The sequence below is a fragment of the Ursus arctos genome, unplaced genomic scaffold (assembly GCF_023065955.2).
Source record: "Ursus arctos isolate Adak ecotype North America unplaced genomic scaffold, UrsArc2.0 scaffold_8, whole genome shotgun sequence".
Lineage (NCBI taxonomy): Eukaryota > Metazoa > Chordata > Mammalia > Carnivora > Ursidae > Ursus > Ursus arctos.
Window position 1 is genome coordinate 74,121,293 of NW_026623100.1, and position 15,998 is coordinate 74,137,290.

The 15,998-nt window shown below is 36.3% G+C and overlaps 1 protein-coding gene across 1 annotated transcript in view; it reads right to left on the bottom strand.

The window, feature by feature from the left end:
- Window positions 1-833: 833 nt before the first annotated feature.
- Window positions 834-15,998, bottom strand: part of DDX1 (DEAD-box helicase 1) — a 33,989-nt gene continuing 18,824 nt past the window's right edge. Inside the window, exons 15-26 of the mRNA XM_026519127.4 lie at window positions 13,011-13,109; window positions 12,080-12,169; window positions 10,966-11,154; window positions 10,247-10,298; window positions 8,326-8,472; window positions 5,068-5,159; window positions 3,661-3,733; window positions 3,433-3,505; window positions 3,311-3,353; window positions 2,488-2,583; window positions 1,840-1,960; window positions 834-1,162 (exon numbers count right to left, since the gene is read on the bottom strand). Coding sequence (XP_026374912.1) covers window positions 1,032-1,162; window positions 1,840-1,960; window positions 2,488-2,583; window positions 3,311-3,353; window positions 3,433-3,505; window positions 3,661-3,733; window positions 5,068-5,159; window positions 8,326-8,472; window positions 10,247-10,298; window positions 10,966-11,154; window positions 12,080-12,169; window positions 13,011-13,109 — 1,206 coding nt within the window. The 3' untranslated portion in view covers window positions 834-1,031. The remainder of the gene's footprint in view (window positions 1,163-1,839; window positions 1,961-2,487; window positions 2,584-3,310; window positions 3,354-3,432; window positions 3,506-3,660; window positions 3,734-5,067; window positions 5,160-8,325; window positions 8,473-10,246; window positions 10,299-10,965; window positions 11,155-12,079; window positions 12,170-13,010; window positions 13,110-15,998) is intronic.

The window sequence follows — 15,998 nt, forward strand, 5'->3', positions numbered from 1 at the left end:
GGAGTGGTTCTAGGACATCTCCAAAGAACATGGTCTAAATGTGAGAGAACGGTATTCTCATTTCATACAACTACGACTCAAAATACTAGGCAACGGTTTTCCCACTGTTAATGTCTACCCTGAGTTTCACTCAAGATTTTGTCTGAAGAAAGTATTTCAGTGCTAAAAGGTTCGAAAACCATCATACGAGAATTTATAATACAGCCTGTGTTCTTAAGGAATCCTAGCACAGGAATAATACTTTATTAACTGAGAGTCAAAAGGCACAAAAGAGCAATTCAATTTTATCTGTTTACATTTTCTCTTCTCCTTTTGGTATTTTAGGCAAAAGGGATTGAGGAAATACATTCCAAAGAACTGTGTTTAATTTTAAAACACAGACGAACAGCAGAATAGCTTTATCTTTATAAGTAACTATGCTCTGGAAAGAAAGGTTCTTAGAAAGAAGGTAAACCGCCCAAAATACACCTTCGCTGTCACCATCACACACCGGTCCTCAATCCTTAGACACGGAACCTTTTCTACCTGTCTAAAAAACTCCAGGCCCCCTAAAACTAACCAAGCTGTCCTTCTGTCTTGGGATCTTCCAATTTTCTTTCCTGTTATAAGTCTCCAGCTTCAGCATACCCCTACGTAACTAAAACCATCTCAAGAACATCTCCATTTAAGATCACTTCCTATGATAAATTCTACTCCAGATATTCACTGGTGGCTCCACACAGGTCCTCTGCCGAACTCACATACCCATAAACTTTACTTCATAAACCCACAGTTTTCTTCAAAAAGAAAACTATCAAATAACTTTAAAAATAAGACACAAACCTTCATAAAAATATAGTCATCAAATTTATTATTCTCATTAGGTTGCCATTTTATGAAGAATTCCTAAGATTAATGTTTCTTGACATGCAAGAGTTAGCATTAATAGCTTATGTTACTATAAATACTGCTGCTTGGAAGCAGTACAACTGTTTTAGAGTTTTAAGACTACAGACTTTTATTATTCAAATCTTATTCAGTGTATGTTAAAATCAGAAGGTTCTGAACAGCTGGTTAGGAAGGTAGCCAAGATGCAGGAAAGATGTCTGCGCCTCCTTTTCAAGGGCAGCCAACTCTTGAACCGTAGGTGCCAAAATATCCACATGGCCTTTATAGTTTCCACCTGCATCACACACACAAATTATAAAGTAATGTCAATGACATGCTTGAAATAACTTGTCAGCAATACTTTGGCTCAATTACATCCGTTTATACATTGCTTCTAGCAATAAAAATGTACTACTGGGCAAGGCATCTCCACAAGTGAGTTTTAAAGACGTTAAATCCATATAAATGAATGATCAGACCTCACTAATAGTGTCCCAAGGCCCCTAGCAACCCCTCCCCCCCTCCTTTTTTTTTGGTTTGAAAACCACTAGGCTCAGTAGCCTGAGTCTTAAAAAAAATTTTCAGAAATGAGCTAAGGGCATTCCAGGCAAAGAAAATAGTATGCTGGGCTACCACCTGAAATTAAAACAAAGGTTTTCAATTCTTTGTTCAAAACTGCCATTATACCTGTTTCCTAATAATTCCATAAATGTTCAACTACTCTTTGTGACATTAATACCTCAAGAGAAACAGCTAAGCTGCTATCTCCTTCATTCGCATACAAGTCACACAACCAAAAATGCTACAAGACAAGTATGGATAACGTGCTGTGAGAGTAATAAGGAGGAAACGATTAATAAACTAAAAATAGACACTTACCATGATGAGATGAAATTACTCTCTTCCACACACTGAAGCCCAAGAAGGACACATTCACATTTAGAATAGAAATAAAAGTAATTCAAAACTTACCACCAGCGGCCCTTTTCTGACCATAGGTGACCTTCCCATCAAATTCATCCACTGGTACCTTTATATCTGGTTCGACCTGAGAAATGGTGCAATTCAGATGCTCTTCTATCTCAGACAGCAACTAAGAGAGGAAAGGAAATATAAAAAGCATTTTTAAATAAAAATTTCATTTTGACAAAGTTGAATTTTAACAGTGTCCAAAAAAACCAGGAAGACTATAATACTTAGTATAAATGGAAGTTAGATTTCTAAAGAGATAAACACACAAGTTACAATTTACAAACTTTAACTAACATTATAAACAATTACTACTTTTCCTCACAGCTAACAAATAGATAAAAGCTGAGGTATTGGGGCACCTGGATGGCTCAGACAGTTAAGCATCTGCCTCCAGCTCAGGTCATGACCCCACGGTCCTGGGATCAAGCCCCATGTCAGGCTCCCTGCTCAGTGGGGAGCCTACTTCTCCCTCTCCCTCTCTTCCCTGCTTGTGCTCTCCATGGCTATCTCTATCTCCCTCTCTCAAATAAATAAATAAAATCTTAAAAAAAAAAAAAAGCCAAGGCATTACTTTTATAATTGTGGCCTATTTTTGCCAATTTTAGTACTTTTTTAGGAGTCTTACCTGCATATGGTACAGAGTCTTACCTGCATCTCATTGTACCAGATGGTACAGCCGCCATCTTCCTTGAGTCTTGTGTTATAACATCCTTTTCCACGGCTGCTACACACATGGTACCAAACCTACATGAAAGATGGAAAAAACGTTAACATGTACGGAGACTGAAACATGCTAGATATCTTTATTCTCAATTAGTTTTTTAAATATTTTCTATCCTCAAGGAGTAAGAAAGGAGACTGCAATATGGTATGTCATCCAATTACTACCACCGGTCAGGACCTCATTAACTAGATCTTCTGAAAGAGCTGTTTTTGAGAATAATCCTGGAGTTTTCCTAAAATCCATGTCAATTACAGAAAGGAATTCTCAGATAGAAACAAGGATGAAAAAGTAAATACTGGAGAATGCTTTATCAAGATTATATCAAAAAATAAAGTCCAAATGCTTTCTTTAATAAAGCAAATAGCAACCAGTTTGGTCACTGAGTTTATGGGAGTTCCTTATTCTTGCAACTGTTCTGTAAAGTTGTATCAGATTATATCGCAAAGTAATAAGTTACCACCCTCTCCCACAAAAGTTTTCTGTGGCATGATGTCAGGGAGGGTTTAAATCGTTTTTGGTGAAATCAAGTACATTAAAGCTATTAATGAAAATTACAATTTGCATTTTTCCTTTCTAAACTTCATCCTACTGCTGGTCCATTCAAGAATATAGAGAAAAAGATGCCATTAAAAAGTTCACTTATATTCCATATGCAACTGAATTCAACGTAAATGGAAAAATCAAACTGCTTTTACTTCCAACATCTAAAACGACACAATGAATGCAACGCAGCACTAAAAGGATTACCTTTTCTTTCTCTGTTGCCACCAGGGAAATGGCCAGACCCATCCTGAAAGATTTTAGAAGACTTTATTAGACTTTATTCCTGAAGCATTGAAGTTTAAAAAAAAAAAAAATTACAGCAGTACCTTTCAGCTCTTCCAACTCTGCCAATTCGATGTACATAGTTTTGCTTTTCATCAGGCAAGGTGACATTTATGACTGCAAATAAAAATAATTATTACCAACTGGCATTAATTTCTAAAATTTTCAACCACATTAGATGTTTGATGTTCTAAATATTTCAAAAACATTAGAACGGGTTTACTTTGAATTCCATAAAATTTAAACTGCAGTTATAAAAACTTTCTTTTTACCATAAGGAACACCATGGATATCAATTCCTCTGGCGGCTACATCTGTGCAAATCAAGAATCGTACATCTCCTTTCTACAGAGAACAGAGAAGACAGAAAAGAATTTATTAGGACATAATGCTAAAAAATAAATACAAATACTATCATTCCACTACATGGGACCTCCAATAACTAATATGTTACTATTGGACTAGAGGTCCAGATATTCACAATTCCCTGGACCATGTCTTAAAATTTTTAAGTTATGATCTACTAAAACAAGACATTTAAGTGAATAAATCAATAACTGGATTCATTTGTCCTTTTCTTTTTTCTCACACCAAAGACATTAAACTGCTTATAATTTGGCTTTATCTTTAGAAATCCTGACTGGTAATTCAAAAGAAAGTTTATGAAATTTTTTTTTAAAAAAAGGAAAGATAAGATAGAACAAAAATGTTAAAATATAAGCATCATCTTTACCCTTGTATTAAAATAAATTTAGAGTACTAGGTATTTTACCTTGAGGTTACACTTTTTGTGACAACAGACAAAATCCTAAGAGAAGGGAACAGAGATTGGCCCCCAGTGCTCTCACCAAGGAAATATAAATTAGCCTTTGGATGTCATCTGTGCCCCAAGGCACAGCAATGTTAAGGGATGGGCTGGGGAAAGGCATGCTGACCTGGGGTATTAGCGTAAGACCCTGGGTAAAGAAGGGCAGACACACACACCGAAATGTGACCATACGACATGCTTCAAAATCCACATTCTGCTCACCGTGGAAGCGTAATCCCAAGTTCCTAAGCTCAGTACTTCCCACCTTTTATTCACATGATGGGTCTGACAGAAAATGCTATTTGTACTCTGCACTGTGGTAAACACACCGGTAAACAATGAGAATGCTGTGGGTGGAGGCCACGGACCTTGTGTTCTACATGACTCAAGCCCTACCCACCACCACAAAGAGCTAAACTACCTGTTCACGGGCTGCCAGAATGTAACTGGGACAGTGTGCCCCAAACAACTACAAGTATTTTTAAATCCACAAAACTGTATTCTTGATATAATCTACAAATTAACTTTTCTATGGGTATTGCTATGAACTGTTAAAAAAATAATAAGACTCACAGACACGGTTTCACTATCCCGTGACGCTTCTCCTAAAAATATCTACCTGAAAGAATTTAACTAAAACTTCAATTGAAAATTCTTAGCACAGCACTGTTGTGCAGAGAACGCATAATTTACCATTTGACTGCTAAAAGATGACTAAGCCCTGTCATGGCAAGGATATACCAACAGGGTAAAAATCTTTTGAAATTTCTAGGACAAGAATGGCTTTAATAATATTAACTGGAACTGGTTAAAAGTGGCTACGACTCCCCTCTTAAGTATTAAGGAAATGCAGTCAACTACATAGCAGTACCTTAAATCTTTCCAAGTTTTGCTTCCTTTCATGAGGCTTTCTGTCCCCATGAAGACAAACACATGAGAACTGGTGTCCTTTTTTATCAGGTCCTGGGGAAAAGCACATTGAACAGTTAACCTTGGAAAACATTACACTGAAGACTATGTCAAAAAACCAACAGCATTCAGACTACCATGGCGCCATGTAATTCCACAGAAATCTATACCCCAATGTGCCATAAACCATGGTTAACACAACTTCTGTCACAGGTAAAGTGCCATTAAAATAAATTCCATGAGCATTAAAACTGATTTGCTCTGAAGGACATTTTTAAGTCACTCTTCCTAATCTGCAGTAGAGAGAACAGTACGCCAATTAAGATGTGTTACTAAAAGGAAAACATACATGTATACCAGGAACTATTCCTACCCCATATAAAGTGAAGAACTAAAAAAGTAGACAAGAGAGATCAATCTTGAAAGAACCAAATTAGGCATTAAGAAGTTCATGCCCCTTACTAAGGGCCACGCCCACAAGCCTACCCTCCTCAGGACGTCCTAAACAGCTTAGGTAACTGGTACCCTGGCCAGAGCAGATTAGAAGAAGCAAACTGGTAGGATGGAGATGCAGTGGTAGCCAATCCTAAAAAAGAAACTCAAGTAGATAAAGTAACAGAAAGCGGTCCAGTCCAGACCAGAGTAAGGGTAAACAGCCTTCTAGAACTCAACAGAACCTACAGGCTCCAGTATGAGCGCAGGGTAACAATTATGCTGCAACTACTCTCCACAGTAAATTTTAGGTTCAATAAAATATACTTCAGAATTCAAGGACAAATATATCATGAAAGCTCTCCACCCAAAATGGCCAACACAAGAACTAATTACACAGAGGAGAAATAATAGCTAATCCGAACTTCCAGAAGCCTACAGCTTAGGTCTTACTGCATTCTGAATTCAAGTGGTTTAGGAAAGTATCACATACACACTCCTACTCCCTAGCTGGGCTATGTAGAGAGAAGGGAGGGAGGCTTTATTTCCCTCTCTTAAACCTCTGAAGTTCTGGTTTATGTTGTGTTACTTGGGTTTTAGTAACGGTTTGGGAAACTTGTTTTTAGACAAAGGTACCCAGAATACTTAGGAAAGGAAGGTAAAAAGATCTAAGGAATATTACTGCTTGAGCAATGGCATTTCTAACCAAATAATGAAATCTTCCATTCAAAACAACATGGACAGGAAGAAGTATCACAAAACAGTTACTATAACTAAAACAACCAAGCAAGTCTGTTTGCCACGACTTGGAAGAAAAAAAAAAAGGTACTAAACTGTTCACTGTAATGAACAATATAACCTGTTCTTTATACGACATTAGTTTAAACTTTTTAAACTGTTCGAGTTTCCTGGCTCTTTGATGTACATCAATTATAAAAAAAGATGTGTTAGAGTTCTCCCCATTATGAAAGCAGGATTTATCTGTTACCTTGGACATATGTCCATTTTTTATATATTTTTACATTATATTTTCAAACACAGCAATAATGAAAGGATTCTAAAAATGAGTATCTATATCTTCACCTCCTACATTATACCATTTAACATTTACTACATTTCCTTTACTGCCTAGCTAGCCCTTTCTCCTATCAATTCATTTTTATATTTTTGATGCATTTCAATGAAAATTGCAAATATCTGTACACAGTTCAGCATTCATCTCATTAACTAAAATGCAGTTGTTTGTTTAGGTTTTACGGTTTTCCTTCAAGGTAAAAGTTACATACAAGGAAATGTACAAATCTTAAGTGTATGTCTGCTGAGTTCTGACAAATGTATGCACCTATGTAGCCCAAAGCCCTAACAAGACAGAGAATACGAATGTCACCCCACAAAGTACCCTCCATGCCCTTTCCAGGTTAACCCTACTCCCATTCTGCTAGGGAAAAGCCACTGTTGTTTTTTGTGGTTTTTTTCACATAACAGATTAATTTTGACTCTTCTAGAACTTCACACAAATGGAATCATACAGTATATAGGCTTGTGTGAAAAATCTTTCATTCTGCAAGATGCCTGAGATTTACCCACAGTTGTTGAGTCCACCAATAGTCCATTCCTTTGTATCACTGAGCAGTATTCCACTGAATAAATATGTCACATATGGTTTAAGCCATTCCCCTACTGACAGCCACCTGGAGTATCTTCAGTTTGGGGCTATTATAAATAAAGCTGCTATGACCATTCTTGCCCATAGCTTTTGTCAATAAATCTTGGATAAATTTTACTTATCTTGAGTAAATATTTACAAGTTGAATTACTAAGCCATAAGATAGCAATGTTAATTTTATTTATAAATGTAAGAACTTTCACCAACGTGGCTGTACAGCCATGGTGGGAGTGGTCCAGTTGCTCCACATCCTCGCCAAAATGTGGCATCGTGTGTTTACTCTAGCCATCGCACTGAGCACACAGTGCTATTACACTGCGATTTTGCACGGCCCTAACGACTGAGCGTGTTGAGCACTTCTTCATGTTGGTTTCTTTATTTCATGTTACAAGGAACATAACATTAGAATCATCATATAGTCATTGCGGATTAAATATTTTATTACACAGTGACCTTTATTTCTAGTTCATATTTTTGTCTTAAATTCTACTGCATCTCGTTAATATAGCTAGACCGACTTTCTTTTGATTAGTAGTTTAGCTGACACATATATTTCTTCAGCCCCTTTCCATCTGTCCATGTCCTCAGGTTTTAAGTAGATCTCTAGTAAACAGCATATAGCTAGATTTTATCCAGTCAAACCATCTATGCCTTTTAACCGAGGACTTTAGTCCACTGATACATAGTGTTTATTTCTATACTCGGACTTTTCCACCAGCCATCTTACTCTGTAATTTCTAACCATTCTGCTTTTTCTTATTATTTCTCCTCTTGCTTACTTAGCCTTTTTAAGATGCCTTTTTCCTCATTTATTGGCTTAGAAGACATACATTCTATTTAATAATTATACTTGAAATTTTAACATTAAAATTAATCAGTAACATTACCCTTCTTCCAAATGACAGCAGGGCCTCTGAAAGCTGTGATGAACCTGTCCCTGCGTGGAAAGCCCGCACTGTCCCCCAGGGCTGAGCATACGAAATACTGGATAAGCACAGACACTTACAATGCACCATCACTACTTTAAATCCTGTGCATGCATTCTAGACTGCATCAACATGAGACTAATAACCTATTAAATGAGGAAATAAACACAATTTATTTCAAGTGAGGAAACATTACCTCCTCCTTGTTGCATAAAATATTGCTCCAAGTTATCACAGTCAATTTTGGTTCTACAGAAAATAATTGCTTGATCCATCTTGTGTTCCTTGATTGCCCGGACAGCATACTCCCCCTTCAGGATTTTAATAGCTTCAGACCACATCTCTTGAATATCATAACAACAAAAATGGAAAAAGAATTTCAATCTAAAATTGTTATAAACACACATAATTACAGTCATACACTTACTGCTTAACGCACCTAAAACACTCTGCTTTAATGTAAGTATTACAGACAAAAATAAGTAATATTAAGATAGGACGAAATAGTGAGAATATCCATTCACTCATTTATTCCTATTTCTGTTAACGTACGTTTGTGCCAGCTTATGGGGCACCAAAACACCTATACCCATACCTCTTATGAGGGAAAACAGACACGTAAACACACAAGGAAACAGAACTTCACACCTACGACAAAGCTCTGTTCCTCCCTCTCATGGACAACTCATCATACTCTGCCTTGCATTAACTTCCCTAACTGCTCAATAAGTGCTTTTAAAAAGAATCAGTGTACTTTTTAAATCAGTCTAACATCAGAAACTTCATACTTCTTTCTATGGAATAAAAACTGTACATCAAACTAAGTCATTTCTCAGCCATCACCTGCCATCTCTGTTTTGGTGGGAAGCTGTGCTATACTTACCAACTATCTAATGCGAAATTTTAATTCTGTAACCCATTACATTTCTGTCTAGTCATATGTAATTGTTGTATAAACTACGCAAAACATTTACAAGAAAAAAATATATGAAGTAACAATTTTTATTTTATAAAATGAATTCTTAAACAGTGGGAGGATACACGATTTTGAACCATCAGTGTCTCTGCCCTTTTCCAACAATAAGGCTAGTTGAGCATGCTCTTTGTATATAAATTCGGAACTGCACATAAAACTGAATCCAAAGGGACTCCATTTAATCAAGATTTCAGAAAATTCACTTTTCAGATACTTGTCATAAAGCTACCCATGAATCCAACTGTGAAGCAAATGCAGTCTCACCCTTCCCAATGATCCACATGAGACATCTGACATCAACCATGCAGCTTAATAGGTCTGAAATCTACTTTAGGTCTGAAATCTACCATAAGCACTATCCTGGCAAAACAATGTTGCCCGTCCGTAGATCTTTAAAATATTATGCACCTGAAACAAATGGTCTCTGCTCTGCACAAAAGTATCTTCATTGAATTAACTGTTCAGCTTTTTAAAAACTGATAAATATTTAATGATTTAATGATATTCAGTTTAGGAGGATGAAAAAGTCCTGGAGATGGATGGTGGCAATGATGCAAAGTAGGAATGTACTTCATGCCACTGAACTTGATCCACTTGAAAATGGTTAAAATGGGAAATTCTATGTCAAGTATACTTTACCAGATACAAAAAGAATAGATAAATATTTCAAGATAATTTCTGTATCTTTCACAAAGTTGTAAGCTAAAGACATTTTCCTTTATTACTTAATTCCCTCAATGAAGAATCTATGTGACATTTCTCCTGGAATTCAGGACCAATATAAAATCTGTTGCCAGAGAAATCTGCTGATATCCTATGATAAATAAGAATTCAAAAATTCAAAATATTTGTGACATAGATGCCAGGAGACTAACATCTGTAATTCAGTGATTAATACTGCTCTAAGTTGACTGGTATCAGCCATTTCCCCCATTTCCTTATTATTTTTGTTGCTTTTATTTTCAGATTTCCTATTCTAATTTTATAGGTCACCTCAAATCCTTCATGAAAATAAGGCATAAATTCAATAAAACAAACCAATTTGTTTTCAAAATCTTCCAACACCACTGATTAATTCATTCACCCATTCATTCATTCACTCACTCATTCATTCACTCACTCATTCATTCATTCAACTTACCCGGACTATTAGCACCAGGCCTTGTGTTATCTTTTGCATGAACATCATCAGTCTATCAAAAGAAAATGATAAAAAAGGGGGAGCAAGTGGCTAAGTAAGGATTCCAAACAGGTATCATTTTTTTTTTTAAGGGAAAAATGTATCTAACTGTAGACTGCATTTCAGACATACATCTTTAGAGTATGTAGGCAAAACCATTCTTCAGATTTAGAGAACTCTTTATTAACTGTGGGTCTAAGGCTAATCAATTTTAAATGTAACAATAAAAACACAAAGGTGGCTTATAGAATATTGTATATTTACAATACATAATACACCCTTATTTTAAAAAGGTAAATCTAAGAACAGTGGGGGAAAGAAAGACCAGATAGACACATGAAATTGATTTTTAGGAAAATACGGAACCTCAAGAGGACACTAAAATAATATTAAAAATAGCAATCATTGTATCTGAAATTAGATCTATGTATATGAATAATCCTACTCATTTATCAAAATTACATCAAGGAAGATGATCATTAAAAATAACTCTTACAGAGAAAAAAAATAAAAGCCTATCACTTACTCCATGCTCTCAAGGCCTAAACTTTCCTGGTCAATGTGCTGGACTTCTCTTTTCTTAGGTACAATATTTGGCTATAAGCATCACTAAGAGCCCAAGGTTAAGCTAGTTTAGGAAGTTTTATTCTCCACAAATGTTAACAGGATAAAGTACTCACTCTAATGTGGTTTTTCCCAAGCCTTTCCCAGAGTCTGTCAGTTCTGGGATTCACTGGGACAACAACATGGTGTACAGTGTCCGGAACGGAGTCTTCTCCTTTTAAATCAACCCATGTGGGAAAATGCATTATCTTCTCAGACAGCTTCTTCACATCAAAAGAATGCAAAGTAGCAGAGCAAACAATCACCTAAGAGGGAAATAAAAAATTTACATCAACAATAATAATTCTACCATATGAATACTAACGTGGGGCCCAAAGTACGTAAATCCAGAATCTACAGATGAGTTTAATACCTGACCCTGCAGCAGCACTAGTGGCGTGACTTTGGGCTCGTTATTCTCTCTGAACTACAGTCCCCTCGCTCACACTGAGTCCCCTCACTGCCACAGAAACCATGCCGATTCTACATGGTCCTACAAAGACTGAGATGAAGAGGTTTCTGAAGATCTGAAATCTTAAGTTACTATTTATTCCCTTCTCTTCCCCTTAAAGCCTCCTCTACCTCTTAAATTCTTCCTAGGGAAGACGGGGGAGAAAAATAAGAGTAGTATTTTAAGAAATAATTACAAAAGAAACAACTGTTTTTCAACAGCTCAAGATATTGCCTCCTCAGGGGTGCCTGGGTGGCTCAGTCGTTAAGCGTCTGCCTTCGGCTCAGGGCGTGATCCCAGCGTTCTGGGATCGAGCCCCACATCAGGCTCCTACGCTGGGAGCCTGCTTCTTCCTCTCCCACTCCCCCTGCTTGTGTTCCCTCTCTCGTTGGCTGTCTCTCTGTCAAATAAATAAGTAAAATCTTTAAAAAAAAAAAAAAAGATATTGCCTCCTCAAACAGGAAGCAGTACTCAGAGTCTGGAATATAAATTGGAATGCTCTGGAGAGAAAAACAACTAGGAATTTTTTACTTATCCTCGGTGACACCTAATTTCCTCAAGTTCCCTTCTCCTGCATTTCTACGAGCAGCTTTTAAGACCGTTTCTTTGTGCGTACTATTTACTCAGGTAATAAAATGTTTTATACAGCAGTTAACTTAATCAGAAAACACTAAAACAAAATGTAAAACAAAACAAAATAAGCATTAACACTATTTTAAAGTGCATCCATCATTTCATACCTGAAGTCTTTTCCCATCAGAGGTAATCTGAGGAATCTGATTGTGAATCCTATTTATAAAATCGGAGTAACCTTGAGAAAGAAGCCCATCCTGAGTGAGAAGCAAAGAAAAGCAAACATTTTTTAAATCAATACCTGAATCTTTTTTTTGTAAATTAAATGTAGAAAGATAATGGAAATGAATTCATAAGCACGCATATCCCCATATTCTCAAAATGGTTATTTTCTATAAGATAAAGACAAGTTATAAATCCAACTTTAAATTCCATGTGACTAAAATATGAAAAAGCTGACAATAAGCAATCCAAAAACTATACTCCAGTAATCCAGAACGAATACGAGAGATAACAGCTCCTACCACATACCTTTAAACATACGATTTTAATATGAAAAAATGAAAATAAAAATCCTCAGTGCTAAAAAAACCACCTCATCTTGAAAATACTTTGGAAGTACGTCTCAAGATCCTCCAAGACATTAATGTCCTTAGAGTTCACACTGTGCAACTATGACAGGAAGAAATAATTGTAACGTGTAAAATAATCTATGTAACAACAAAGACAGCTATTCGGAGTAAAAAACAAATCTACATATCTAGTCACACGAGTGGTTAAATAAACCATGAAGAATTCATGTAATAGAGAACTAGACAGCCTTTAAAAACTGTTCACAAATAAGGACACGAAATACTTATGATACTTCATTGAGGAAAAAAAAAGATTTCCTAGATTCACACAGCTTGATTTACCACATAAAATAAGTCTTTATATTATATAAGGAATGTGAAATGTACCAAACTGGTAATAATGATTATTTCTAGGTATTGGGATCATGACTGAATTGTGTTTTTTTTTTTATCATTTTACATATTTTTATCTCCAAAAACATAAACAAACATTTTTTTTTTAAAGCATGACTATATTTCAACATACAGCTTCATCCAGGACCAGGAATCGAACTTGGGATAAGTTCAGCTTTCCAGTTGACACCAAATCATCTAGTCTTCCTGGAGTGCCAACGACTATATCTACCTGAAAAGTATCAAAAGAAGCACCTGATGAAAACCAAAGCACTATTACAATCACTGTGAAACAGTAACCAACAGTGGTTCACTTACAGTGGAAACACACATACTGAAGCGGTCACCATCAGCCCCAAATTCTCAGAACAGGAGCTGTAGATAATGCCCTATTACCAAACCTGTATTTGGTTTGGAGTTCATATGAAGATTTTGGTAACTGATTTTGACATCCTTAACTGTTACGTACAGTCTAATACATAAAATTTGTATTTTCTGAGTGAATGAGTTTATGGAACTCTGAAATCAAACCAGGATTCAAATCCCAGCTCCACCATTACCCAGCTGTGTGACCTCAACTTCGTTCATCTCTTCTAGTGTCAACTTTCTCTTTTTTGAAATGGGCAACACCTTCGGCGTTGCAAGATGGCTGTGACAACTGAGGGACAGATACGTAAAGCACCTGATGCCTAGTATGCCAGATGCTCGATAAATATAGTTCTAGTTGATGACGACGATGATCTGACTACCTCGGAACACAATAATCACTACTTGTCAAGTGCTTATAATGAACAGGCACTGTGTTAATGTTTTACCAGTACTGTATCATCTCATGACCACTAAAGAAAACACTACTATTATTATTCCTTTTTTTTTTTTAAGTAGGCTCCATGCCCGGTGTGGAGCCCAACATGGGGCTTGAGCTCATGACCCTGAGTTCAACACCTGAGCTGACATCAACAATCAGATGCTTCACCAACTAAGCCATCCAGGTGCCCCAATTATTCCTATTTTTAAATGAGGAAACTGAAGTTTAGAATACTGAAATCACAAAAACTTAACTGATACAGCTTTTAAGTACCCAAACTGGGATCTCAAACTCAGTCCAAACATGAGAAAAGGTCTAAATGAAGAACAAAGTTTATTTAGCTTTTTATTATAAAAATTCTCAAACATACTCAAAGGGAAGAGAATAATGAACCCCCACACCAGCATAAACAATGAACAACATTTTCCATTCACACACACATCTTTTAATCATGTTCATAGTAATCAGGAATATGGGCTTTGAAGTAAGCTCTACCTCGGAGTCATAAGATCTTGCGCAAGTGACTTAATATTTAGTGTAAGTCCTCTTCCTAATATGTAAAAATGAGGAAGAGTGCCATCTCAGAGGGCTACTGTGAGAACTGAGTAAGAAAATATACGTAAAGCATTTAGCTGTGCTTAGTCCATTTCCAGAAAGTAGCCAATAAAGGTAAGTTATTTTAAAAGTGTATAAAAGTGGGTGAGCACAAATAAGATATTATATAAAATTATTCAATTAAAATTAGGCAATTTAAAATAAAACTTCTCTATTAATCGGCCTGAAAACTCACTTCTATTCTTAATTGTTTTCTCCACTGTAGACTAAAAACATAAAACTTTCTCCAAACAAATTTATCACTGTAGTATCATTACTTCAACATCTCACCCCTTGAAAAAGCAGAATACTGCACAGAACAGGACTTTTAATTTGAACCAATATGAGGCATTTATATCCCCTGAAAAATAAAAGGCTTTTCTGAAGTTACTGTTTCATTTGTACTGATAACTATAAGTCTCAGTTCAATGTAGAGAATATTGCCTGAAAATATGAAGATAATGCCTGTTAAATGTATTAAGAACCAAATACATGCCAAGCGCTGCGACAGGTGCTGTACACAGCAATGAACAAAATATCATTCTGGTTCTGTGTGTAACATCTCTTTACTATAGGATTCCAACCCACATGTGAGTTTCCACCCTCCTCAATTTCAGCAGCTAAAGTTAGCATGAAAACTCTATGTGAAATACAGACACTAGGTCTCTCAGGTTTAAAAAAACGACGAACTGGAAAAACCTGTATAATAGCACCGACTTCTACTCCTCTAGGCCTCAACTGCACATGTTGCATAACTGAGCAACTTTTTAAAATTGTAATTACATAGTTCTACTCTCTCACTCCAAAGCCGACTTCTAGCCCAGCACAAGACCCAACATAAGACTAAGGCTGAGCCAGAGGGTGAGGGAGATCACAGGAGGAGAGAATACAGATGGAAAGAGCAGAAAGAAAACATATTAGATTCCCTAAGTAGAAAGGAACTGAATCCTGTCAAGAAACCCACAGAATAACATTGCCATTGGATTTAGCCAGTACCAAATTTTAGATATGACTGACAGAAGCAAATAGAATTCCCTAAAAGCTCCGCAGCTGGAAAATAGGAGTTAAGAAGCTTAATAACTTATGAGGAAAATGGATTTGGGTTTGAGGAGCCAAGAATGGGAATGAACATTAAATCTCTTACGACCACTAAAAAATAGAGCACAGCAAATAAGAACATATCAAAGCAATATTACTATCTTAAAATAGTATTAACAAGTACAGTAATAGGATTCCTTGCTTTTAATATGTCATATCGGGTCAATCTAAACCATACGGCATAAAATTTCATTTGACAGGGGCACCAATGGAACTGAAGGAAGTGGACATATTTCCTCGCTGTGACTCAGTATCAGGTGGGTTAGATTAAATGTTGAAATATTTAGGAAAGGAAATGGAAGAGAAATTTGAAAGGGGCAAGTTATTTCATACATATGAAATATTTTATGAAGTCCTAGCTATATCTAGCTTCACAGAACTGATGAGAACAGCCAGTTAAGAATATTCCCCAATAATGAGGATCCCGGTCCTAGCTTTGTCCTTTGTAACTGCATGCCTGCGCACCCTCTGTAAGACCCCTGACCCATATCTGAACTCATTTCCCTCCTCCTGAAACCAAAGTTTATCACTTTTCATCCTTCCCTTGGGTCACTGCCAAAATGTCCACATTCTCTGCAATCCCCTTGATTTCCATTTCTATTCTTAACTCCAGTTTCTTCT